This window comes from Oncorhynchus tshawytscha, linkage group LG09, assembly GCF_018296145.1.
Source record: "Oncorhynchus tshawytscha isolate Ot180627B linkage group LG09, Otsh_v2.0, whole genome shotgun sequence".
Lineage (NCBI taxonomy): Eukaryota > Metazoa > Chordata > Actinopteri > Salmoniformes > Salmonidae > Oncorhynchus > Oncorhynchus tshawytscha.
The window spans coordinates 22,225,196-22,250,463 of NC_056437.1; the positions used below are offsets into that span (position 1 = coordinate 22,225,196).

Below are 25,268 nucleotides of genomic sequence, written 5' to 3' on the forward strand. Positions count from 1 at the left end.
ACTTGTTATTCATTGTTTATTTGTATCATTTTATTCGGATCCCAATTAGCATTTGCCAAAGCAGCAGCTATTCTTTCTGGGTTCCACAAAAAAACACAAAACATGACAAGTAATATAACACTGATACACAAGGATAGTCACACAAATGTAAAATACAATGAAATACAAACAATACAAAAAAATACAAAAAAATGGTATGTTAGTGTGTCTGTGTGGCCTTGAATTTGTTTTGGACTTGAGGACTGTGAATAGACCCCTGATGGCATGTCTTGTGGGGTATTTTTTAAATTTATTTTTATTTCACCTTTATTTAACCAGGTAGGCTAGTTGAGAACAAGTTCTCATTTACAACTGCGACCTGGCCAAGATAAAGCATAGCAGTGTGAACAGACAACACAGAGTTACACATGGAGTAAACGATTAACAAGTCAATAACACAGAAAAAAAGAGAGTCTCTATGCATTGTGTGCAAAAGGCATGAGGAGGTAGGTGAATAATTACAATTTTGCAGATTAACACTGGAGTGATAAATGATCAGATGTTCATGTACAGGTAGAGATACTGGTGTGCAAAAGAGCAGAAAAGTAAATAAATATAAACAGTATGGGGATGAGGTAGGTAAATTGGGTGGGCTATTTACCGATAGACTATGTACAGCTGCAGTGATCGGTTAGCTGCTCAGATAGCAGATGTTTGAAGTTGGTGAGGGAGATAAAACATTTTTCTGTATTTATGGGTGTCTGAGCTGAATGTTATTTGATTACGCAGACAATCTGGAATGTTCATTACAGTAATACTTCTCATAACTAGAAGAGAAGCAGTTAATCTATTGTCAACCCTCAACCAGGATAGACTGGCATGCATGTTGATGTTAGCTCTGTATGCGCAGTTAAGGGCAATGCCTGCTGTTCTGTTTTGAGCCAGCAGCAGCTTTGCTAGTTCTTTCTTTGCTGCACTTGACCATAATACCGGACAGTAATCAAAAGTGTGTGTATTGACATTCATATTGCACTGTACAGCTTTACCTAAGGATAGGGGATCAATGAAATGGGCTATCAGTCTACTCCAATACCCAATATATTTTTTTCTAACATCCTCCTCAGAGCTACGATGCTAATGTTCTCTGGGTGTCACTGAGTAGACTGATAACCCAATCCATAGAGGCTGTACAGTGAAATAAGAATGCCTCCAATGCAATTCTAAAGTCTAATAGATCCAGTGTGATTTCAACAGATTTTTGTCAAATTAAACATTTGTTGAATTTATATAAGAACATTTCAACCTCGTTTAGCATGATCTATTTCAGTATGGCATGATTCCACTATTTGTATTATTTGCATTTGACATTCATTGAGAGACCTTTATGTTGAAAGCAAACAGCAAATTCCACTGTTGTGGCTAATCTTTATTGTGGTTAGCTTCACATAGGTGGGTCTGACCACCATTAATCAAATAAGAACCGTTTTATAAATTAGGGGTATTTTAGATGATTACACTTAGCTAGATAGTTAGCTAGCTAACTACAGCTACTGAAACAGATTGTCGTTGTTGCTATGTTTTTTGGGAAGAACATAGTTTGCATCCATCAGCTAGCTAGCTTTTTTTAACGACCAGCACTGTCTCTAGAGCTTGGGTAAGTGTGTCTGCGCTCGTGCAGCAGCGGCATGGGCGCCAGACACAACTTTACCAGCATCATAGTGTAACAGTATAACTTTAGACCGTCCCCTCGCCCATACCCGGGCGCGAACCAGGGACCCTCTGCACACATCAACAACAGTCACCCACGAAGCATCGTTACCCATCACTCCACAAAAGCCGCAGCCCTTGCAGAGCAAGGGGAACCACTAGTTCAAGGTCTCAGAGCATGTGACGTCACTGATTGAAACGCTATTTAGGGAGCACCACAGCTAACTAGCTAGCTATTTCACATCCGTTACACTCACCCCCCTTTTGACCTCCTCCTTTTCCGCAGCAACCAGTGATCCGGGTCACGGCACCAATGTAACAGTATAACTCTAGACCGTCCCCTCGCCCATTCCCGGGCGCGAACCAGGGACCTTCTGCACACATCAACAACAGTCACCCACGAAGCATCGTTACCCATCGCTCCACAAAAGCCGCAGCCCTTGCAGAGCAAGGGGAACCACTACTTCAAGGTCTCAGAGCAAGTGACGTCACCGATTGAAATGCTATTTTAGCGTGCACCACCGCTAACTAGCTAGCTATTTCACATCCGTTACAATAGCATACATATTGGTGAATCATTGTGACATGAAATACGAGTGATAGTGTAATCAATGTGTAATAACTATGTAAAAAATGAAATGTTAAATTTTTATGTGACGTGCAGTCATATTCGGGTCCTGATTGGTCAACATGCTTAGACACGTCAAATAGTGTTATTTGACATGTATATTTTTTGACACTCAAAGACCCAAACGGCGTTCCATACCATTCAGTGTTTGTTTACATTTATGTTTACAAACATTGGAGCAAAACAAGCTTATATTTTGGGTTCTCATGGAGTGTGACAGTTTAAACGTTTTTATTTTATAAGTTAGCATTCAGAAGTTATATTCTTCAAGGACCAATTGATATATTATTTAGTCCAAAAATGGATGTAGCAACTACAGATTGACCCTTTTAAGTCTATCAAAAGTGTGCGAGTTTGAGCATATGTCCATTAGGCCTATGGATTTATTTTATCAGCATGAATTAGATTGAGCAATTAAAGCCCCACATTTATTCCATAGGCTTGGATCCGCACTATGCAGCTGTTACAAGAGAGCATTTTTGACTGGCTGTCCACGGTTTCAAAAACAATGATTGATAGGCAGCTTAAACTTCTTGAATTGAACCATTATGGGTTCAGCTACACATTTTAGATTTGTGAACAGCCATCCACAACAACCACAATCCGTAAGGCGTAAATAGCTAAATGAGAAAGCAGCAGTGTGATTCACATCAATGCGCTATGTAAATATCAATAATAAGTGATATCCGTATCACCATAGACTGCACCACTGCTGTCATCCTTACCTCCAAGCGTTTATTCAAATTGGTTAATCTTTGGATGACGACAGCAATCTCACTATTGGAAGACATAGTTTGGACTGTAGCCTACAAAAGCCTATTCTTGCTCTTTTCCCGCGATTGATCCAACTAATTTGGCGTGTCATCATAGTTGGCTCTGATTTGTGGTCAGACTCTTTCAGGTGGAACAAATGTAAACTTTCGCATTTTTTCAATACTGTTTTGAATGTCATTGAGAAAACAGAAGTGTCATATTTTTTTTCTCGCAAACATCCTTTCTGAATTGTAAAAGTAATCCTCGAAGTAATCATCAAATTTTTCAAAAGTATCCAATCTGATTACAATATTTTTTCTGATAATGTAAGATGCTGTTTATTCAGTCAATGGAGATGAATACACAGGGGATTAGTTGGAGAGCAAGACGCATGGTACTACTGTTGCATGACATAGCCTAGATTTTGCACACATCAGGTATTAGGCCTAGGTTTAAAGGCGTTAACCCTCCATCTTCATTGGCCGTGCAGCATTTAGGGTGATATGGCCTCTGTAGGGCATTCACACTTCTTGCGCTTCACGGAACAGTGTAGAGCTGTTGTGAAGGAAGTTGTCAATGAAGTGAGTTTGTGTTTATACTAGACCTCCCGCCCTTCCTTACCATCAACCAATCATGTCAATGCGGACCTATACCGATCCCTCTGCATTGTTAAAACATTTTCGTTATGCACCGCGATGCGGTACAGAGCTCAATTTGGCCACTCTCAAGAGGCTCGGCAATTGCGTCACACCATCCATACCGCGCCCCCGACCACCTTTCGGATCAAGCATAAATTCTCTTTTACTGCGTCACCATTTAGACCCATGGACCGTGACTGGTTCTCTCCATTTTTTTCAACAGGTAATAAGGATGTAACTATAGGACCTACACATTTTTCCTTTCCCACTATACTGTATCTGAGGGAGAATGGCTGAAGACAAACATCACGGACAGGGCATGTTTCGTCTAGGTAGGGGCATATTATCTTACATGGAAGTCTCATGACTGTCACCACGGGTGCGTTCAAGACAAAGTTGATTTCCAGTGTGTAAATGGAGAGTTGAGGTATAATAAAGCAAGTGTAGCCTACATCTGCATGCATCTTTACTAGTGTAGATGAGCTGTCCCCAACTTTGACAATTTGTCTGGAATTCAATGAAACACTGCAAGAACGAAATATTGCACACAAGTCTGTTACTGTGGCAACAGCAATTACTTCATAAAACATGTATTTGGTAGAACAACATGAATGAATTTGGTTTGGATTTGCATGGATTTGGGTGTAAACTATAACAGTATGTCAGGTTTTGAGATTGGCTTCAACACAAATTAGGGAATCAAGGGAAAAAAAACGGTATGAAGGCAACTGTATGGGCATGGGGAGTTATTTTACCTGGACAAAGGTCAGCTTTATGAGGGCTTCTGGGTGGACCGAGTGGCCAAATGTGGAACAGTGTCGGACTTTGGAAGAGAAGAGGCAACAACAACTACAATATACACAACTCCTAAGGTACAAACTTTGTATTTTGAAGCATTTAAAAGTTTGTATTTTACTGGGTGTTGCAGGTATGGTGCTGTGCCCCCTATCAGACCAGGGTTCAAATACTATTTAAAATACCTCAATTACTTTCACATTTCAAAGTATTCTGATATTTAAGACAAGTAGTTTAATATTGGAATGTATTTGGAAAGTATTGGCAGCTATTTGAAAATACTCAAATACAGTTCCAAACAGTCAACATACCACAGTGAATAGGACATACCACAGAAGGACAACAGGAGGACCACCCTCCTGTTGTGCTTCATCTCTGTTGATCTCTGGACATGTAGTAAAATTCCATTAATTGTTAAATTAAGAGAGCATATCATGAGTAAGATCTTAATAACTTTACTTCTCTGAAACAGGACCACTGAACATGATCAGACTTGTAATGAGAACACAGCGCCATCTGTCTATCATTCCCCAATGGCAATTTGAGGTATTAAATATATCCTAGAAGCAAAACAAAAAGCAAAAGGATGTGCGTATGACCAAACTTTTCTATATTTATCAAGACCTACCAACTCAATGCACAAACAAGTCAGAGGGTGCACGTTTGACAGGAAATTAAAGCAACATAACACCTTTTACGACGCAAATTGTTTTGAGAAAGAATATGTGCAGTTCATTTCTGTATTCACTGTTTAAGCAGCAGTGAAAATAGCCTTTCAATGTCACAAAAACATTGTTCCGACAACCACGGTACAAAATGTTTATTTCAATAACAAATTGTTTACATAGTAGTAAACTGTTGTGTTTATGCAGTAACATTTGGACTACAAATAACTTAAGGAGGCCGATTACATTTAATATCAAACGTTAACTCTAAAAAGTACAAATCAGAACATTAGGTTGAATACAGAACATATTCACCTCTTACAGAAGTAATGCCACATTCAAGACAACTCGGAACTAACATTTCCTGCTTGGAAACTCATTGTAGAAAGATGAGGAATGGGTTTCCCACTTCGAAAATATCAGAATCGTCCAATAGGAAGCTCTACGCAAATTTTAACTTGCGAGGTTCAGAGTTGTCTTGAAAACACCATAAGACCTTCAGTGGTGCTCATAACAGTAAAGCAAGCCACCTTGTCACAATAGATTGTTAATGAGAGCCCTCTTCAGCCCCATGCATTATTACCTGCAAGGTAAATGGATTTTTTTTAAACTGTTCACAATACAATGCTCCAAGTGCCAGTTAAGACAGTGGTGTTTTTTTTCTGTTGAAAATGTGTACATGCGTTAAGTGGCATAGTTTTGCAGTTATATGCAAGTTTAAAAAATCTAGAAATGTGAACATTTCAAACAGTGAGTAGCACAACACTTTCATATAAATTCTGTTGTGTTTTTAATAGAAATGTCAAACTAATGGCAAAAGTATTGTTGTGGTAGAGATATCTATCTTGTCAGAGTGGTCAGTCTTTAAGGGAATTGAGAGCTGGGGGATTGCATGAGGGACTCCCCTCTGCCGTCCAGCTCATTCTGCAGCCTGGTCAGGTTGGATAGCTCCTCCAGCTCCTGGAACTGCCTGTCTGTCTTGTGGCTGACAAGGGAACGGTAGAAATGTACAGCAAATACTATAAATATCAGGCCAAAAGGCACCATGATAGAGGTGGAGGTGATGGCAGCAGCCACACCTGCAGATATTGTCCCATTGTTGGGGTTGTGGTTCTTAGGCCTAATGGGTAGAAATTTGACCCAGCAGAGGAGTACAACCTCAGCCAGGAAGAGCAGGGTGCCAATGACTGTAGAGAAGGCCCAGGCCAGCTCGATGTGGTGGTGCATTCTCTCATGTGGAGACTCCTTCACTGAGTTGAGGTTGTGAACGTTGCTGACTGCCTCAATGTTAGGCAGGATGCAGGTACTAACCATCAGGGCAAAAAGGTGAACGGCCACCAACACAGTGGTGCAGGCACTGAATGCAATGAGGAGACCAGGTGGGTAAGGATAGGTTGTGTCCAACTGAACCTCCACCATTGCTACCTAGAGAGGAGAAAGGGATAGTAACAGTATGAAATGTATCAGAAAAAAATAGCATTCAAGACAGACCGTCTGGAACTAGAGATCTATAAAGGGGGAAAAACGTGCTGTCAAAATTCCATCCAGACATGATCTTTCCAAATGAAGAAAAACTGCAATGCAAAACTAGGGGGTGCAAAGAATCTATACAACATGAGATGAATACACAAGGATTCTGCTTTTGGATGATGCCTAGCCGTCATCATGCTATGGACATCAAAGACTTGCCTTTGCTGCAATGCATCTTTGGGCGCGTATATTCCTTACCATAGCGAACCCAGATAGTAGAGCAGACGTTCGACTGGAAGCCTTCAGTTTTGCTCGACTCAAGTAAAGCTTCCTCCAAGACAGTGCTTGCAATGAATGCTCGTTCAGACTCATTGTGCCGCTGAAATTGAATAGACTGAACAGGCGTTGTTTGATACGTATGTGGCTGTATAATAATAGCGATAGGCGTTAGCTAACCAGAGATAACATCCTCGGTGTCCAAATAAATTGATGTAGAAATTGGCAGCAGTTCAGATACTTTCAATCGATTTTCGTTAGCGCTATGTTGACATTAAATAATGACAAAGTATTGTAAGCATAACGCTGTTTAAACTTCATACCGTCTACTTCTTCTGCAGCGCCTCTGAACCAAACACCTAGACCCTGCTGTTTCGCTCGAGCTGACTGCACCCATAAGCCATTGCGGCGAAGCTAAATAAACTACGCACAATTCTGCCTATCCATAATAAGTTAGTTGGATCATACAAACAGAAATACTTTAAACTTTCACATTGTAACTAGTTACTCTGAAACGATATTTATAGTGCGTACAATAATTTGGTTACTGTCATTAGTCAGTCATGCAGGGCCATTCGTGGAAAATAGAACCTGGCTATCTGAAACGTATGCCGGTGAAGAATGCGAACCAAACAGTGTCAGTTATACTTGCAAATTATTTATAATAATTTGAACGACAGTGGATGATTATAATTTAGCTATTCGCATGACACGTTGATACAAATGTCTAGCTACTAACTAACAATTTGCAATAATCAATTGAATCATTTTAGACAATGTTCCCACTGCCCATTGTGCCCAATAGCGTACATGCATGCAATATATCCATATTGAGGGATCTAAACTAGAGCGAGCGAGCATGCATGCGGACTCCAAGCAGCCTTTGTTGTGCATGCAATTGCAGGTCTATGACAGACCGCGAAAAAGTCAGATAAATAAATGTAATAGCATTTGTTTGTTATACATTCAGAACTATTTTCATAGTTGACGTGAAGAATAAGTAGTGTGGGAGGTGACGCATGACGTTGTCCAACAATGTTTTGATTCTGTCGGTGACGTTATCCAGCACAAAACAAATATGGTTACCACTTAGTTGAGTCGAAACGCAGTGATAATTAGTTTAAATGTGATTATTATAATTTTTTAAATGAAGGGCTGAACAGATACACTAGGCAAGGGCTCAGATCATGGAAACTGGTGCAGATTCTGGACGCAAGCTGGTGTGTAGCATTATTACCCTATTCTAGCATAGCTAGCCTCGCTTTTAACTGGACTAGCCTAGCTAGGTTAGCTGAGATATCAGTGGTAGCCTAGCTTATCATCATTTCATTGACCCTCAGAACAGAAGATGTCATATGTTAAAATTTGACAAACGTCAGCTTTATGTAGTTACTTAGGCTACATTTTACTTGGAAAATTATAGACGTCATTCACAAGCCCACTCAGACTTTGCGTACCGTTGTTATTGTGCATCTTAGCACGTTATGTTAATGTTTGTCTTGGACATAACGATTGAGATTATTAACTAGCATTGTTTAATCATCTGTAAAGGTGTTTGCAGCTAAAGGCCCACCTACAACCACAAATACAGCATAGCCACGTGCACCACTGTTTTATTGTGATCTCTCTCGAGCCTACATAAGATAATGTACTGCCTGCCCTATGCTTTTTCTAATTTGAAACGACCGCCCTTATTCAAAGCTATACTTGCATATTCATTTTATACTCTAGTATTTTGAGAACATTATTGGTAAGACGTGATAAATATTGTCTCCTACTTTTATAACCTGTATTTTCATTCCTCTACTAGCGCTCCATCTGCCGGACAATGTACGACGAAAATGAGGACTTCTCTGACGTTGAAGAAATTGCAAATGTCAGGGGTTTTAATCTGGAGGAGAAACTTGTTAGCAATTCGTACAACAGACATTTCGTTCAGTTGATGGACGGCAAAGGTAATTTAAAATAAAATGCTTAATTCATAATTTTAGCTTACCACAAGCACTGTCCCCTCACCGGTGGACACGCTTAAAGGCCAGGGCAGTCAAAAACGTAATTTCCTTGTATTTCATATATTTTCACACTGAGGTTGGAATAATACTGTGATAATGCCCATTTAGTGTAAGAGCTGTTTGAAAAGACTGCCTGAAATTTCAGCCTGTTTTGGTAGGATGGAGTTGTGGTGTGCCTTGTGACATCACCAAGTGGTAAATTAGTTAATACACCAATAAGAAAGAGCATTCCAAACCTCTGCCAATAACAGCTTTCCCATTTTCCACTCCCCACTCAGACCACTCCCAGACAGTCTTAGGAAAATGATTGCTTGAGAAATTGTTCTTTGCTAAGAAGCTACTGTATTTGATTTTTTTTGCATTTTAATTGAAAACAATCACAGCAAGGTACTTAATTATTACAGAGAAATGATTTGATATTGAGATAAAAATGTCTGCATTGGGCCTTTAAAATGTTCTTCCTTTTCATCCATTGCATTCACACACATTAGGGGAGAAGTTCCATTTGGTTAATTCGTCTTTGTGCAGGATGTCCTCGCACATCTATGGCAGTGTTTAGACAGGTAGCTGAATTGTGATATTTTTTCCACTAATTTGTCTTTTGACCAACCACAACAGATCTTTTCACATCAGATCTTTTTCAGAGCTGATCTGAGTGGTCAAAAGACCAATTAGTGGGGAAAAAAGACCAAAATTGGGTTGCCTGTCTAAACGCAGCCATTGAGACACACACAAATTGTACTCTACTGTACCATGTGCGGAGTGAAGATATAATGAACACCTACACTTTTCTTCTTCTCAGATTTCACTTATGAGTATGTTCAAAGAGAAGCACTTCAGACCCCTCTTATTTTCAAAGCCAAAGATGGACTGGGACTCAGGTGAGAGATGAGTACAATATGAAGACGTGTGAACAATAAAGTACTATTTAGCCTATTAAATGTTCTTGTTTGCCTTGGTTAAATATTAGGTTTTGTGGAATGGTTCGAAGGTAATATGCTTATCTTGACTTCATTCTTGAAAAAATACAGAATGCCAGACCCGGAGTTCACCGTCAGTGAGATTAAGGGTTTGGTTGGTAAGTCTATCTTTTAAATATTAGGCATGGTACATATTCCTTTCACTGCATAAATACTTCTCTTAGACTCATCATTTAGTTTGGACAGCAGGGCCCACACTGTACTCAACAATACCCTGCATTTGTTGATGAATGAAAAGCATGCTGCCGGAAAAGGTGTCAAGTCAAAAAGTGTGTGGGTGTTGATGGAAACTTTTTTTAAGCCTGTAATGCAGGGTTCTTTCACTTATGGAACAAACATTAGATGACTCACTTTACCAAGATGCATTTCAGAAATATCCAGTGCAGACACAATACACATAGGCCTATCCATCTATATTACAGAAAATCAGACTGAAATCAGTTATAGTTAAATGGCACTGTTTTACTAAATTACCTCTAATAGGATCTCTCATGTGACATGGTAGTATTCAGGTTTACGGTAAGACTGCTGTGTTTGTGTTTGCAGGTAGCCGTCGTGCCGTTGATGTGATGGACGTGAGCACTCAGAAAGGCTCTGAGATGAGCATGGCCCAGTTTGCCCGCTACTATGAGACGCCTGAGGAGGAGCGGGACAAACTCTTTAATGTTATCAGCCTGGAGTTCAGCCACACCAAACTGGAGAACCTCGTCAAGAGGCCCACTGTGGTAAGATGGCACCGCCAGTTTTTGATTAATTTATCCATTATGAACAAGGGCAAATTTGACAGTGAATGCCAACTGTCAACTCTCTCTTATAGGTGGATCTAGTGGACTGGGTGGACAACATGTGGCCCCTTAAACTGAAACAAAGACAAACTGAAGCCACTAATGTCATCTCAGAGATGAAGTACCCCAAAGTACAGAAGTAAGTAATTTGTCTTTTAGAAATTCAGTTAGTTATTGTGTGCAATGTCAAAGTTACTTTTGAGGTGTGGACCTGTTACAAAAATGCAGTTGATTGTACATAACAGGAAAACACTGAAGCACATGCCAAAGTTTCTTTTAAAAAGCTGTGAGAAAATTGCTGCTTTGCTGGGAGGAAATATTAGCTTACTCCTCCTTTTTCCAAAGTCCCTTTGCCCTCTCTCTTTTAGCCCCTTGCTGTCATTCACTTCCTCTGATGGTTCTAGATGGTTGCTAGGCAGCAGGGCTCTTTCATGGTAGAGGGCGGTTCTTCACAGGATGCCGAAGTGACTTCATGGCTCCTCCTCAGCCAATCAGCTACCAGCATTATGACATAGAGGGCATTCAAGAGCCAATTGTGCCCTCCCTTTCACCCTCACTCTTCCCCTCTCTCTTTCTAGCTCTCTCTTTCACTCTAATATTCTCTCTCTCCTTCTACTCTCACTCCTCTCAATTTTTTACTTAATGGTGCAGGGCAGAAATAAAATCCGGAGCAGTTCTCTCCTGTCTGGTCGGTGACCAGCGCATGGGGGGTGGGGTGGGGGGTGGTCCTGAGCGAACCGGGTCAGAGAGAGGAATAGCTGTCGGGTATGTCTCTGTCTTTTATTGGGAAAAGCTGTTCAGATTGAGAGATGTCGGGAGTACTCTACCATGTCATTTGATTTATTTACCCAGTCTTTAATGGAGACGCTCAAGGGCTGGTATGATTGATCGTGAGTGGTGTTTTGTAGTGGGATGTTGGGCTTCTATAGCCCAGGGTCTGCTCACTCTCTGTCCAGAGGAGAGCTGCAAACTGCTGTGCAATAGGCTGGGGATCTGTGTGTGTGATTATGTGTGTGTCTCACAGGTTCAGCAGATGGGCCCTCAGTGAAGTCTGTAAGCCAGACAGTATTGTGCGTCTCCTCGACATGTTCTGTTCAGTGTCGGTGATATGTGTCTATATGGATGAGGTGACCTTCTCCCTCTGAGTGGGAGCATTTATAATGTGCTTACACTGGCAGTTTCCACCATTACCTCAGTCAAGGTCATACTCCGGTCTCCAGCCCATGTGAACCCTCTCCTCCGGTGTCTCTGTGGGAAGGTGCAGATACACTGCTGTGGGATGGATGACAAGCCTGTATCTGTCTGACTGGCCTCATACAGTAAGAGTCAGCCGGGGCTGGAGAACTATAACTTAGCCATGCAACTAGACCAAATCAAATGATATGTATGGACAAAATGAGCTGTGTTGACAGGATGGGAAGTGGTCTGTATTTTATGAGCTACTGCTACTGACTGGATCAGAGGAGGCAAACAAGCTTGTATTGATCAGCTGCCTGGTGTTATTGAGGGTCCTGGAGGATTCGTGTTGCCAAGAGAGTTTGTTCCCCCTGCATCAGAGTTTATGTTCCCCCTGCATCAGGGTTTATGTTGATCAGTGCCAGGTATAGAATTAGTATATGGTTTATTCATCACTCATTTTGGATGTCCCATGGCTTGAAGAGTGGTTTTTCTACCCTGCCATATCCACAGTAGAAGTATCACAGACTTTTTACTAGGGCTGTGATGATACCAGTATCACAATTTTTTTCATGACAAAAATGGAAACATGAAGCAGACCAAAACTCTAAAATATTGTGTGCTATAGCTTGGAATTATAATTATTTTGACTCTGGATGACAACATAATGATGTTTGTTTCCAACATTAGGGCTGTGATACTGGTATCGTCTCATCCCTACTTTTTATTTGGCCATTTTTTAATCTATCAAACACTCTGTGTGGTATGCACTTGTTATTAGCAGATTTCAATCTGATAAACCTTGAGCGTAGACTAACTGTGCTGGCTGAAAAATGATACCAAGAGAACAGATGCACCATTTTACAGTAGCCTACATACAAATCAAACCACCTAACAAAAATCATGACTGTGGCTCTAACAATAATGTGCCATGTAATGATAGTATGGCCGGGATGATACCAGTATCGCGAAACTCATTAGTATCGTGGCAAGGAAACAAAACACAAAGTGTCACCAGGTGGTGAGGGTAGGTAACAACATCTCCACCTCGCTGATCCTCAACACTGGGGCCCCACAAGGGTGCGTTCTGAGCCCTCTTCTGTACTCCCTGATATAGAGTAAAGTATATACATATACATATGAGATGAGTAATGAGTATGTAAACATTATATTAAGTAGCATTGTTTAAAGTGGCTAGTGATATATTTTACATCAATTCCCATCATCATATCTACTGCATCTTTATGTAATACATGTATCACTAGCCACTTTAAACTATACCACTTTGTTTACATACCCTACATTACTCATCTCATATGTATATGTGACAGTATAACTTTAGACCGTCCCCTCGCCCATACCCAGGCGCGAACCAGGGACCCTCTGCACACATCAACAACAGTCACCCACAAAGCATCGTTACCCATCTCTCCACCAAAGCCGCAGCCCTTGCAGAGCAAGGGGAACTACTACTTCAAGGTCTCAGAGCAAGTGACGTCACCGATTGAAACGCTATTTAGCGCGCACCGCTAACTAAGCTAGCCGTTTCACATCCGTTACATATATACTGTACTCGATACCATCTACTGCATCTTGCCTATGCCGTTCTGTACCATCACTCATTCATATATCTTTATGTACATATTCTTTATCCCTTTACACTTGTGTGTATAAGGTAATAGTTTTGGAATTGTTAGGTTAGATTACTCGTTGGTTATTACTGCATTGTCGGAACTAGAAGCACAAGCATTTCGCTACACTCGCATTAACATCTGCTGACCATGTGTATGTGACAAATAAATTTGATTTGATTTATGTTGTCATTCAGTCACATTAATTTATTTTCCAAGCTATAGCACATTAAGTTACATACAGATGTTTTTTAAAGGATCAAAGAGTTTTGTCTGCTTTGTGTTTTCAGTTTTGTCATGGAAAACATATTGCGATATTGGTATCGTCCCGGTCGTAAATGATAGTGTTCCATTTTCTCCACTGAAGCCCTGGAGTCATAGCCTCGCAAGCCGCCTGATTTCGCGAGCTTACATTGTTTTACTATAGCGCAGCGGTAATCATTCTGGTTTATATGAGGCTACTGGAGTCAGTGGTTGGGTCCCATTCTATTAATAGACCTGTTCTCATTCTTATCTCACTGAATTACTGAATTACTGAATGATTTATGTCCCACGGAGCCCTAATCATTCCACAATTAACTTCCAGAGGAAAGGCTGTTGTGAGCGATTCTCTAAGCTTATTTGTGGTTACTGATTTTTGTTGTTGTTGGTGTTTGTTGGAATAGGGTACTGGCAGTTGTTGTACAGTAGAGAGTAGCGGATTTCAAACAGATATTGTGGTTGAGCTGCTTGTTTCTTAGAAATTAATCACAAAGACATTTTCATCCAAATAGCTTTCATATTCAGTTGTACATTGCACAGCTGGAATGTTGAAATGGTACAATTTACTGTATAGTTTCTGGGGTAAGAACAATGAACAAAAAACGAGCTCACTTAACATTTCTAACACACTTTTTTGATATAATTGGTGACCGTACTGCACATCTTTTATTTCCCCCTTTCGGTTTCTGATGTTCATTCAGCTCAGCCCCTAACCCACAGTCTTCTTAGTTACATTTGAGTCATTTAGCAGATGCTCTTATCCAGAGCAAATTGCGGGAGCAATTAGGGTTAAGTGCCTTGCTCAAGGGCACATCGACATATTTTTCACCTAGTCGGCTCAGGGATTCAAACCAGGGACCTTTTGGTTACTGGCCCAACGCCCTTAACGTCTAGGCTGTCAAACATAGAAAATATGCTCCCCTAGGTTGGTCATAACTATTCAGATCCAGTGGGTCATCATTCACCCGTCTCATGTCCCTCTGTAGGTACTGTTTGATGAGCGTGAAGGGCTGCTATACTGACTTCCACATTGATTTCGGGGGCACGTCTGTGTGGTATCACGTGTTCAAGGGAGGAAAGGTAAGTTGTCATGTTTGTTTTCCAGATTGTATGTGGCAAAATAATGCATCCTGAGGCTCTCTGGTATACCCTCCCCCAATCCTGGTACTGTACATGTATTCTATTTCTGTCGAGGCGCTACAAATGAACCTGTTCCCTGTTTGTCTCAGCAATTGCTGCAGAGTCAGCAGACCTCAGAGGATTGTTGCTAGGGTGTCCGTATGCACACCTTTGACGGATCACATTATACAAACTTGCAAAGGTCAAGCTAAGGCATGAAGAGGAAGCGAGGGGGAAGAACATTATGTGAAAGGATGAACAAATCTCCGAAATGTGCTGACTTCTCTAATATAAGCTGTAACCTTGAGAAATATATCGCCCTTGTTGTTAGATGACAACCAAAGCCACATCCCCAACTTTTATCTCCCTGTCCTGTGCTCAGGTGTTCTGGCTGGTGCCTCCGACACCTCATAACCTTGCCCTGTATGAGGACTGGGTTCTGTCAGGCAAGCAGAGTGACGTCTTCCTGGGAGATCGTGCAGATGGCTGCCAGAGAGTTGAGCTAAAACAGGGCTACACCTTCTTCATCCCCTCCGGTGAGCTGCCTAGCATTTTGCTTTGATCTATTCCTATCATAATATCATGAATATCATTGTAACAAACCATACAGTATATGCACTGCTTTAGTCAGGCATGTGTTTGAGAACATGTTTGGGCATACCATGTCTGTCTGCCTGAGCATGTTTTGAGTGGGTCAGCTGGTTCTCATGATGTTTCCCTGGCTGTCCCGTTTCAGGCTGGATTCATGCAGTCTACACCCCCGAGGACACACTGGTGTTCGGAGGCAACATTCTGCACAGCTTTAACATTCCCATGCAACTCTCAATCTATGAGATAGAGAACAGGACTAAGGTAGGCTGTCTCATACAGGTGTTCCAGTACTGATGCTTCACTCCACCTCTGACCTGCTCCATTAGTGAAACCATTAGTGAAACTAAACTGTGTCTCTACAATGAAGATGGATGGGGAAAAAAGCCTCACCTCATACAAACAAGTCTAGGTCACTTAGTGTGCTATGTCAATGAGTATGAGAACTAAATAGTCTCTTCCTCAGCCCCTACCTCTGTTTTTTTACGGATCTGAACTGGATAGGGGAAGTTGGGAAGCTAGGGATTGAAACAAGGCAGGAATGTGACACAAAGGCCCAGGTGCTGAACATTCTGTCATTTGCATTACCATCCAATTGAGAAACAGACTGATGTGCTAATGATGGCGCGGATGAGGTCTGTGCCCGCAAAACAAAATCCATCCATATTCATGTGGAAATAGTCTGTGACAGCGGTTTATGTAAAATCAGAATACAGCGCTAAAAGGGCAGAAATGAATCACGGAGCTTGTTGTGTCATATTGGCTTAATCTCTCGTGGAGAGATCCTGCGCGTAAACCAAAGAATCTGACACTGACTATTTGGATGTATAATTGGGCAAAGGTGGTGCTTAAGCAATTTTAAACTCCAGGGGTGATAAACACAGGTTCAATTAGTGGAGGGGAGGGGGTTTTGGCTGGGAGTTTCTTTTTGCTAGGGTGGAGACTTCGCAAACCGAACCGTATGGACCCAACGCAGCTGATCAAATTACCCAATATTTACATTCTGGGTTAACTGAGATTACATACTGGCAGCCTGAGACTGAAATACTTAAAGGAAATAGTGTTTCTCTTCTTTTCACAAACTCCCAGGGGCTTCTTATGTTGATGAAATATAGTGTATACGAGCCTATTGCGTTTGTGTGTATGCATGTTTTTGCACTGTATATGACCTAATGAGAGGAATGTCTAGAAATATTTCACTATTTTTATTCCGGTATTCTTTCCAATAATAAGATCGGAGTAGTTGCTGTAATGATATAGATGCTTGTCCTGCAGGCTTTGAGATTTATATGGATACTTGGCTAAATGTAGCTTTCTCAGTTATGATGGATAGCTGGTTAAAAGAGTCAGCTTTGTTGAAAGTACAGTACTATTTTTGTTTCTGCTGGAAAAGAGGTATGAGAGAAACAGAGACAGTTTCATATGCTCCCCAGGGCTTGGCACGTTGCGTTCACTCTATTTTTACACCTCAACACAGAAATGGAGCTGGAGAAAGAAAGGATTATCACTGAAAAGTGTTGATCTGTATGAAATCATCTCAGCGAGATAAATATAGCTGTGTTTCTTAGAGGAGAGTGGGAATCAGATCATGCTGCTGTGTCTGAGAGGGCAAGCTCTCCCAGGAGAGATGGGAATGAATGGAAGAGCTTGGCCTTGAACAGGGCCTCTGGTTTGCCAGTGTGTGTTTAACGTAACCGTTGTCTCTATCAAATGCAGTTGAATTGTTCAACTAGTTTCTTACACGACATGACCAAAAGTATGCAATCCAGTCAGACACAAGCATTAGTGAGGTCGGAAGCTGATGTTGGATGATTATGCCTGGCTCGCAGTAGGCTTTCCAATTCATCACAAAGGTGTTTTATGGGGTTGAGATCAGGGCTCTGTGTAGGCCAGTTAAGTTCTTACACACCGATCTCGACAAACCATTTCTTTATGGACCTCGCTTTGTGCACTGGGGAATTGTCATGCTGAAACAGGAAAGGGCCTTCCCCCAAACTGTTGCCACCAAGTTGGAAGCACAGAATCGACTAGAATGTAATTGTATGCTGTAGTGTTAAGATTTCTCTTCACTGGAACTAAGGGGCCAAGCCCGAACCATGAAAAACCGCCACAGACCATTATTCCCCCTCCACCAAACTTTACAGTTGGCACCATGTATTAGGGCAGGTAGCGTTCTCCTGGCATCCGCCAAACCCAGATTCGTCCGTCAGACTGCCAGATGGTGAAGCGCGATTCATAAAATCACATTCTATTTGTCACATGCGCTGAATAAAACCGGTGTAGCATTCCACAGTAAGGTCAAGTTTACAAGCCCTTAACCAACAATGCAGTTTTAGAAAAATATTTACTAAATAAACTAAAGTAAAAAATAAGAGCAACAATAAAATAACAATAACAAGGCTAATATACAGGGGGTACCGGTACTGAGTCAATGTGTGGGGGTACAGGTTAGTTGAGGTAATATGTACGTGTAGGTAGGGGTAAAGCAAAGATGTATAGATAATATACAGCGAGTAGTAGCAGCAGCGCCAAAAAGAAAGGAGAAAGGGGGGGGTCAGTGCAAATAGTCCGGGTAGCCATTTGATTAGCTGTTCAGCAGTCTTATGGCCTGGGGGTCGAAGCTGTTAAGGAGCCTTTTGGACCTAGACTTGGCACTCCGGTACTGCTTGCCGTGCGGTAGCAGAGAGAACAATCTATGACCAGAGTGGCTGGAGTCTCAGGCAATTTTTAGGTCCTTCCTCTGACACCACCTGGTATAGAGGTCCTGGATGGCAGGAAGTTTGGCCCCAGTGATGTAATGGGCCGTACACACTACCCTCTGTAGTGCCTTGAGGTCGGTGGCCGAGCAGTTGCCATACCAGGCAGTGATGCAACCAGTTAGGATGCTCTCGAGAGTGCAGCTGTAGAACCTTTTGAGGATCTGAGGACCCATGCCAAATATTTTCAGTCTCCTGAGGGGGAATAGGTTTTGTTTTGCCCTCTTCACGACTGTCTTGGTGTGTTTAGACCATGATAGTTTGTTGGGGTGGCAGGGTAGCCTAGTGGTTAGAGCGTTGGACTAGTAACCGGAAGGTTGTAAGTTCAAATCCCCGAGCTGACAAGGTACAAATCTGTCGTTCTGCCCCTGAACAGGCAGTTAACCCACTGTTCCTAGGCCGTCATTGAAAATAAGAATTTGTTCTTAATGGACTTGCCTAGTTAAATAAAGGTAATAAAAAAATAAAATAGTTTGTTGGTAATGTGGTCACCAATGAACTTGAAGCTCTCAACCTGCTCCACTATAACCCCATCGATGAGAATGGGGGTGTTCTTGGCCCTCCTTTTCCTGTAGCCCACGATCATCTCCTTTGTCTAGATCACGTTGAGGGAAAGGTTGTTGTCCTGGCACCACACTGTCAGTTCTCTGACCTCCCTATAGGCTGTGTCATTATTGCCGGTGATCAGGCCTACCACCGTGCTTGGCCGTGCAGTCCTGTCAAGAAGTCCAGGATCCAGTTGCAGGGGGAGGTGTTTAGTCCCAGGGTCCTTAACTTAGGGATGAGCTTTAAGGGCACTATGGTGTTGAACGCTGAGCTGTTGTCAATTAACAGCATTCTCACATAAGTGTTCCTTTTGTTCAGGTGGGAAAGGGCAGTGTGGAGTGCAATAGAGATTGTGTCATCTGTGGATCTGTTGGGGTGGTAGGCAAGTTGGAGTGGGTCTATGGTTTCTGGGATGATGGTGTTAATGTGAGCCATGACCAGCCTTTCAAAGCACTTCATGGCTACAGATGTGAGTGCTATGGGCCGGTAGTCATTTAGGCAGCTTACCTTGGTGTTCTAGGGCACAGGGACTATGGTGGTCTGCTTGAAACATGTAGGTATTACGGACTCGGCCAGGGACGTGTTGAAAATGTCAGTGAAGACACTTGCCAGTTGGTCAGGGCATGCTCGGAGTACACGTCTTGATAATCCGCCTGGCCTTGTGAATATTGACCTGTTTAAAGGTCTTTCTCACGTCGCTATGGCGAGAGTGATCACACAGTTGTCCAGAACAGCTGGCGCTCTCATGCATGCTTAACTGTTGCTTGCCTCGAAGCGAGCATAGAAGTCATTTAGCTCGTTTGGTAGGGTTCATCACTCCAGAGAACGTGTTTGACCTGCTCCAGAGTTCAATGGCGGCGAGCTTGACACCACTCCAGCTGGCACTTGACATTGCGCATGGTGATCTTAGGCTTGTGTGCGGCTGCTCTGCCATGGTAACCCATTTCATGAAGCTCCCGACGAACAGTTCTTGTGCTGACGGTACTTCCAGAGGCAGTTTGAAATACGGAGTGTTTCAACCGAGGACAGACGATTTTTATGCGCTTCAGCACTCTGCGGTCCTGTTGTGAGCTTGTGTGGCCTACCACTTTGCAGCTGAGCCGTTGTTGCTCCTAGACATTTCCACTTCACAATAACTGTACTTACAGTTGACCAGGGCAGAAATTGGACAAACTGACTTTTTTGAAAAGGTGGCATCCTATGACGGTGCCACGTTGAAAGTCACTGAGCTCTTCAGTAAGGCCATTCTACTGCCAATGTTTGTCTATGGAGATTGCATGGCTGTGTGCTTGATTTTGTATTTTTTTTATACCCCTGTCACCAATGGGTGTGGCTGAAATAGCAGACTCTACAAATTTGAAAGTGTTTCCACATACTTTTGTATTATATAGTAGCAGTCAAAAGTTTGGACATGCTGTGGTAGCCATGCTGGTTAAGTGTGCTTTGAATTCTAAATAAATCACTGACCGTGTCACCAGCAAAACACACCATCACACCACCACCTCCTCCTCCTCACGATGGGAACCACACATGCGGAGATCATCCATTCACCTACTCTGTGTCTTACGAAGACACGACAGGGAACCAAAAATCTCACAATTGGACAGATCAAAGGACAGATTTCTACTGGTCTAATGTCCATTGCTTGTGTTTCCTGGCCCAAGCAAGTCTCTTATTCTTATTGGTGTCCTTTAGTTGTAGTTTCTTTGCAGCAATTCGACCATGAAGGCCTGATTTACACAGTTTCCTCTGAACAGTTGATGTTGCGGTGTGTCTGTTACTTGAACTCTGTGAAGCATTTATTTGGGCTGCAATTTCTGAGGCTTGTAACTCTGATTAATTTACCTTTGCAGCAGAAGTAATTCTGGGTCTATGGGTCTCTTCCTTTCCTGTGGCGATCCTCATGTTTTAGCCTAGAGTAAATGATAACTGTCTAGTCCCAGACATTAGGCCTACTGCTTGAGTATTAATACAGAAGGAAGTAAATAAACCACCAGACCTACAGTGAAGATTAGGCATTAACTCTTGTTAATCATTACAAAATGGTAGCAGACTAAACATGGGAATGACTTACCTCATTGTCTTTTTAGAGACTTTTGTTCTCTTAATTACATTTTCTCTCCAAACTTGTTTCAGGTTCATTCCAAGTTCCGCTACCCGTTCTACAATGAGATGTGCTGGTATGTCCTGGAGAGGTACGTGCACTGCCTGACCAAGCGCTCCCATCTCGCTCCGGAGTTTCACAGAGATCCTCTGCTAATCGGTGAGTGAGCCCAACTAATGGAGCTGTTTAACCAGTGCCCCGGGTGTGTCAATGAATGTTGCTTCAATCTTTCTTCTATCCCGAGAGCTCCTGCCTTGCACTCTTGTTGTAATTACCACTCACAAGTGGGTAACACTCTAATCCTTTGCTAAGAGCCAATGTTATAACACTTCTGACCTCTGTTTAATCAGTGAGACTGCATTATCACAGAAATGATAGCTAGCATGATGAAAGTGACAGAAATTATAATCTGACCGGAATGGTTACACATATGGAGCACATCAGACTGGTCCTTTAGTCTTCTCTTATCCTCCTCCTGCACTTCTTCAGATTTGGAGACAAAGCTGAGCACTGAGAGCCCCTCCTCTGACTCGCGGAGTCAGGACATGGACGAGGAGGACTCCTGCGAGACGCAGCAGGAACGAGATGAACGGAGTGACAGGTCAGCATTTGATGACCCCTGCTCTCCTGATAACAGGAAGGGTAAACCCAGCGCCCCTCAGCCTCTTAAAGCTGCCTTGGATGATAGCTGCAACCCCACCTCCATCCAGCCTCCAGAGTTCCCCAAAACCCCCTCTGGTTCGCCAGGCTCAGAGTCTCAGAGTAAATGGACTCATTTGACTGAGTTTGAACTGAAGGGCCTTAAGGCCCTGGTGGAGAAGCTGGAAGCACTCCCCGAAAATAAGAAATGTGTCCCAGATGGCATGGAGGACCCCCAGGCCCTGCTGGATGACATGAAGGTATGTGCCTATCCCAGCTCAGCTCTAATGTATTTTCTGTCTCTGTGTAAATATCTGGATGTACCATTATAAAACACAGGAACTTACATTACTCTTTTACCCGTTCCCCAGGTTGTCTTGAAGGAACATGAAGACGATGATCCCAAAATGGCTGCCACTGGTGTACCTGTGGTGTGCTGGCCCAAGAAGTCTTCCAAGGTGAGAATGCGGTGTTTATAGCCTCAGTATTGTCATTCATCTGTCATCTGAAAGCCTGCCCATATTCATACTCTGTCTTGGCCTAGTAGAGCAGGGTGTATATCGTGATTTTGGTACTCGTGTCTCTCTCTCCTCTCTCTCAAACTAGATTATCTTCTTCCCTAGAGCAGTGGTTGTACTTATTTGCATAATTTTGATTTAGCGGGCTGCAGAATTGCCTAACGAGGGAGATAATGAGATTTTCTGTATTTTTTTGCTCCTCATCTCTTCCATGTCACAGCTGGGTCTCATCCACAGTGTCTGTCATTGTTGGATAATTAACACTGTTCTGCTTCATCTTGTTTACCAAGTGAGGGCTTTGAGTTTACTGATAAAAGGTTAACTAAAACTATGCTCCTTATGGGTGATCTATCTAGGCCTATTGATCAGCTTGACAAATAATTTGCAAATAAGTCTGATTTATTATTTTGTATCGAAGTCCAAAAATGCTTAATTGTGTCACTGCATCTCATTAGACATCACTTCTACTGTTGTATTGACTAAGACAGGATGGGGATTGAGGGGAGGAGTGGCGGCATGATAGAAAATTATCTGTGTGAAGCCCCTTTTGATCTTTAACTTCCTGTACTGCATTAAAAGCTCCAACCACAGTACAGCTGGACATAAAGTAGAATCCAGAGCAGAGCAATCAAAGCCAGATTCACTGATGCAGCGGGCAGGCAGGAAAGCAACAGACTAGATCAATCCCTTACAAAGAAGTGTGCTGTGGACACAGTAGCACATAGCTGCATATGGGATGGATTTTGATCATAGAAATCTGTTGTCTGCTGCTCCCCCTACACGTCGTTGATTAATTTAAAGGCCAGCTGCTGATTCTGTGGGCTCTTTGTGTGTTCCTTTTGGAATAAAACACCATCTGTCTCTCTATTGGCTGAATTTGTCTGGTCTTCCTTCCCAGTGATCCGGCTCATGTAGGAATATCCCCAAACTGGTTCTGCATTCTCCTTCCTGACTGGAAGAAGGTGGGGCTCCACTGCACCTATTCAAATACCTTATATGCATATGGTCTCCCCATTGGCTGCACTGTCTCCCTGTACTCCTTCCTCCCAGAGACCTAACCATTCCCTATTCATGAGCTAGCCTGCTCTGCTCTGCTGTGTATATTGCCTTTGCTGGAAGATTGTGGAGCAGGAGGGAGGGCTGTGCGGTAGACGGCAGCAGCAGCTGGATGAGGAGGAGGCTCAGGCTGGGGCGGGCTGCAGCCATGTCAGTTTGCTGTGAGTTGGTCAGGGTATGAAAAACAGCCATGGCCATGTCGCTGAGCACTGACGATGAGGATTACGACTCAGAGGCTGAGCAGGTTGGTTAGCGCACTGAACTCCTCGGGACATAGCAGAGGAGAGGAGAGAAATGTGTCTGTCTGTGAGGCACAGTTAATTGAGCTGATTGTTGTATGGAAAGGGGCCACCTGAAGAGAAATGCTGCTTCTGTTTCTGTGTTAGCCTCCTTTCTTGTGTTCTTTATTTTCTTCCCTGTGCTTGTAGGTTGATTTACAGGTTGTGTGTGGGTGTGTGTGTGCCTGAGAAATGCAGTAAGGAGGTGAGATGGCACAGACCGTTCAGACAGCAGCGTCAGTCCTCAGGGAAACTACTGGTTGTTCCAGAACAGGGAAGAGAAACGAGATCAACAACAAGAATGTGTGTGAGAGATCAGGCAGAAAGATGCAGATTATAGATGAATATTTAATAGGTTCAATTGTATGAACAGGGAAGAATACATCTGATGCATTTAATATATTTATTGTGCCTGCAATTGTGTATGATAATGAGGGAATATAGTTGATGTGTACCGTATGAATTGGCTATGGCATGTAAATGAGCCAGGAGATTGTGCATGTAAACGCTGAGGAAGATTGTGTTTGTGTATAGACTCCTCTGCCACATAGTCATAGCACTGCATTCCACAGCCCCTTCCAATTATACACTGACTGTGAGTGTGTTTATCATTGGATACAGTTGAATTATTTTCGATCCTGCCACAGATGAGATAGCAGATGATATTTTTTTCCTCCCTGTTGCTGTTGATATCAACACAATATTTGTACGTGGTGTTCTTGTTCGATAGGGATGTGCATGTTTTTGGTGTTAAAAAAACAAAACATATCACCTCCATCTCAATGGTCTGGTTGCAGATTATTATATTTTTTTTTTTACAGTGCCTATGAGATGATAGGTTGATTGAGAGAAATGCTTTTGAGTTGTTATATCAAGAGCAAATTCATTAGGATTGTAAATGCCCCAGAAGCCCACAATAACAGTGTCAATGTTTGGACAACAGTTTTTTTTTTTTACAGTACCTCTGGGCGCTCACTATGCCTCAGTCTAAGAGAGCCTTGCATCTATTATTCCTCGCTCGCATTTCCTCTTGAAGTTTACCAGCAGTGGTGTTTTATCTAAGATCACACATCGTGTTTGTTTGTGCTGTATGACTGATTGGGCGTATGCCTGTGTGGATATGGGCTATTCAAGTTGAGCAGGTCTTCCTGTGTTCCACTGTGACGCAGTAGGTTATTACACTGTGGCACATACTCCAACTCCTCTGCTGAACCTCAGCTTTGCTGAGCTAAGGGATAGCACGCTGGTTTGTAGAGGAATGTTCCTCATCATACCTTAGATCTAGGGTCCTGTGTCTTGGTTAATCATGTCACATGACCTGGATTTTCAGCATTATTTTAAGCCTTTTCCAGAAATTAGAATTAGACCAAAAATGAAAGCAATTGTCTGAGGATGGTTCTGGACCATCTGACATAAAAAGAAAATGGGACAGCTTTGATAAAAAAGCTTTAAATAAAGATTAAAATCCATGTCATGTGACATGATTAACCAAATCACAGGGCCCTACTAGCTAGCTACATAACATGCCTACATGTGTGCTCTGGTAATAAATGACATAGTTTACAGATAACAAACTTTTTAGGCATGGAAGGCTTTGACGCTGATGAGATGGATAAGCTACATTTCTGTCATTGCATGTCCTTGCAAGGAGATATTATGCTCCCTGTACAGTCTCTATTTGGGATATGATGAGGAACATCTTATGTCACTCAGTGACCTGGGCTTCCTGAGACTGATGGGTCAGTTCAGGTTCTGTAAAGTTAGTTTCACTTCCTCTTTTTAGATGGAGATTTACACCCTTCTGTCACTGCCCTGCAGGATTCCCAATCCTATTATGTTTTTGTGTTGCTGGGAGACGGGAGAATTTTCAAGACAATGTGGAGGGCTGTCTGGAACATATTTTCTCAT

The 25,268-nt window shown here is 42.4% G+C and overlaps 2 protein-coding genes across 5 annotated transcripts in view; one reads left to right on the forward strand and one right to left on the reverse strand.

Moving 5' to 3' along the window:
- Positions 1–5,305: 5,305 nt before the first annotated feature.
- Positions 5,306–9,062, reverse strand: LOC112257586 (calcium release-activated calcium channel protein 1). 3 transcript variants are annotated; one of them, XM_024431264.2, is made up of 2 exons: positions 8,908–9,062; positions 5,306–6,590 (listed from the first exon to the last, which is right to left on the reverse strand). In XM_024431264.2, exon 2 carries the CDS (start codon positions 6,582–6,584, stop codon positions 6,030–6,032), a length of 555 nt encoding a protein of 184 aa, XP_024287032.1. In that variant the 5' UTR covers positions 6,585–6,590; positions 8,908–9,062; the 3' UTR covers positions 5,306–6,029. The 3 variants fall into 3 exon arrangements, with proteins under 3 accessions (XP_024287032.1, XP_024287030.1, XP_024287031.1); XM_024431262.2 differs by lacking the exon at positions 8,908–9,062 and adding an exon at positions 6,855–7,934; XM_024431263.2 differs by lacking the exon at positions 8,908–9,062 and adding an exon at positions 6,894–7,666.
- LOC112257585 (lysine-specific demethylase 2B) overlaps positions 7,993–25,268 on the forward strand; it is a 44,239-nt gene continuing 26,963 nt past the window's right edge. For both annotated transcript variants that reach the window (XM_024431260.2, XM_024431261.2), the window contains exons 1-12: positions 7,993–8,131; positions 8,722–8,866; positions 9,726–9,804; positions 9,955–10,001; positions 10,450–10,628; positions 10,721–10,827; positions 14,743–14,836; positions 15,258–15,411; positions 15,612–15,727; positions 20,902–21,028; positions 21,359–21,768; positions 21,880–21,966. In XM_024431260.2, the coding sequence (XP_024287028.1) occupies positions 8,099–8,131; positions 8,722–8,866; positions 9,726–9,804; positions 9,955–10,001; positions 10,450–10,628; positions 10,721–10,827; positions 14,743–14,836; positions 15,258–15,411; positions 15,612–15,727; positions 20,902–21,028; positions 21,359–21,768; positions 21,880–21,966 (1,578 nt within the window). In that variant the 5' untranslated portion in view covers positions 7,993–8,098. The remainder of the gene's footprint in view (positions 8,132–8,721; positions 8,867–9,725; positions 9,805–9,954; positions 10,002–10,449; positions 10,629–10,720; positions 10,828–14,742; positions 14,837–15,257; positions 15,412–15,611; positions 15,728–20,901; positions 21,029–21,358; positions 21,769–21,879; positions 21,967–25,268) is intronic.

Coding starts and splice junctions, on each gene's coding strand:
- LOC112257586 (XM_024431262.2), bottom strand. CDS start 7,007: ATGAGTCTGAACGAGCATTCATTGCAAGCACTGTCTTGGAGGAAGCTT. Junction 6,591..6,854: donor AAAGATGCATTGCAGCAAAG/GCAAGTCTTTGA, acceptor TCTCCTCTCTAG/GTAGCAATGGTGGAGGTTCA.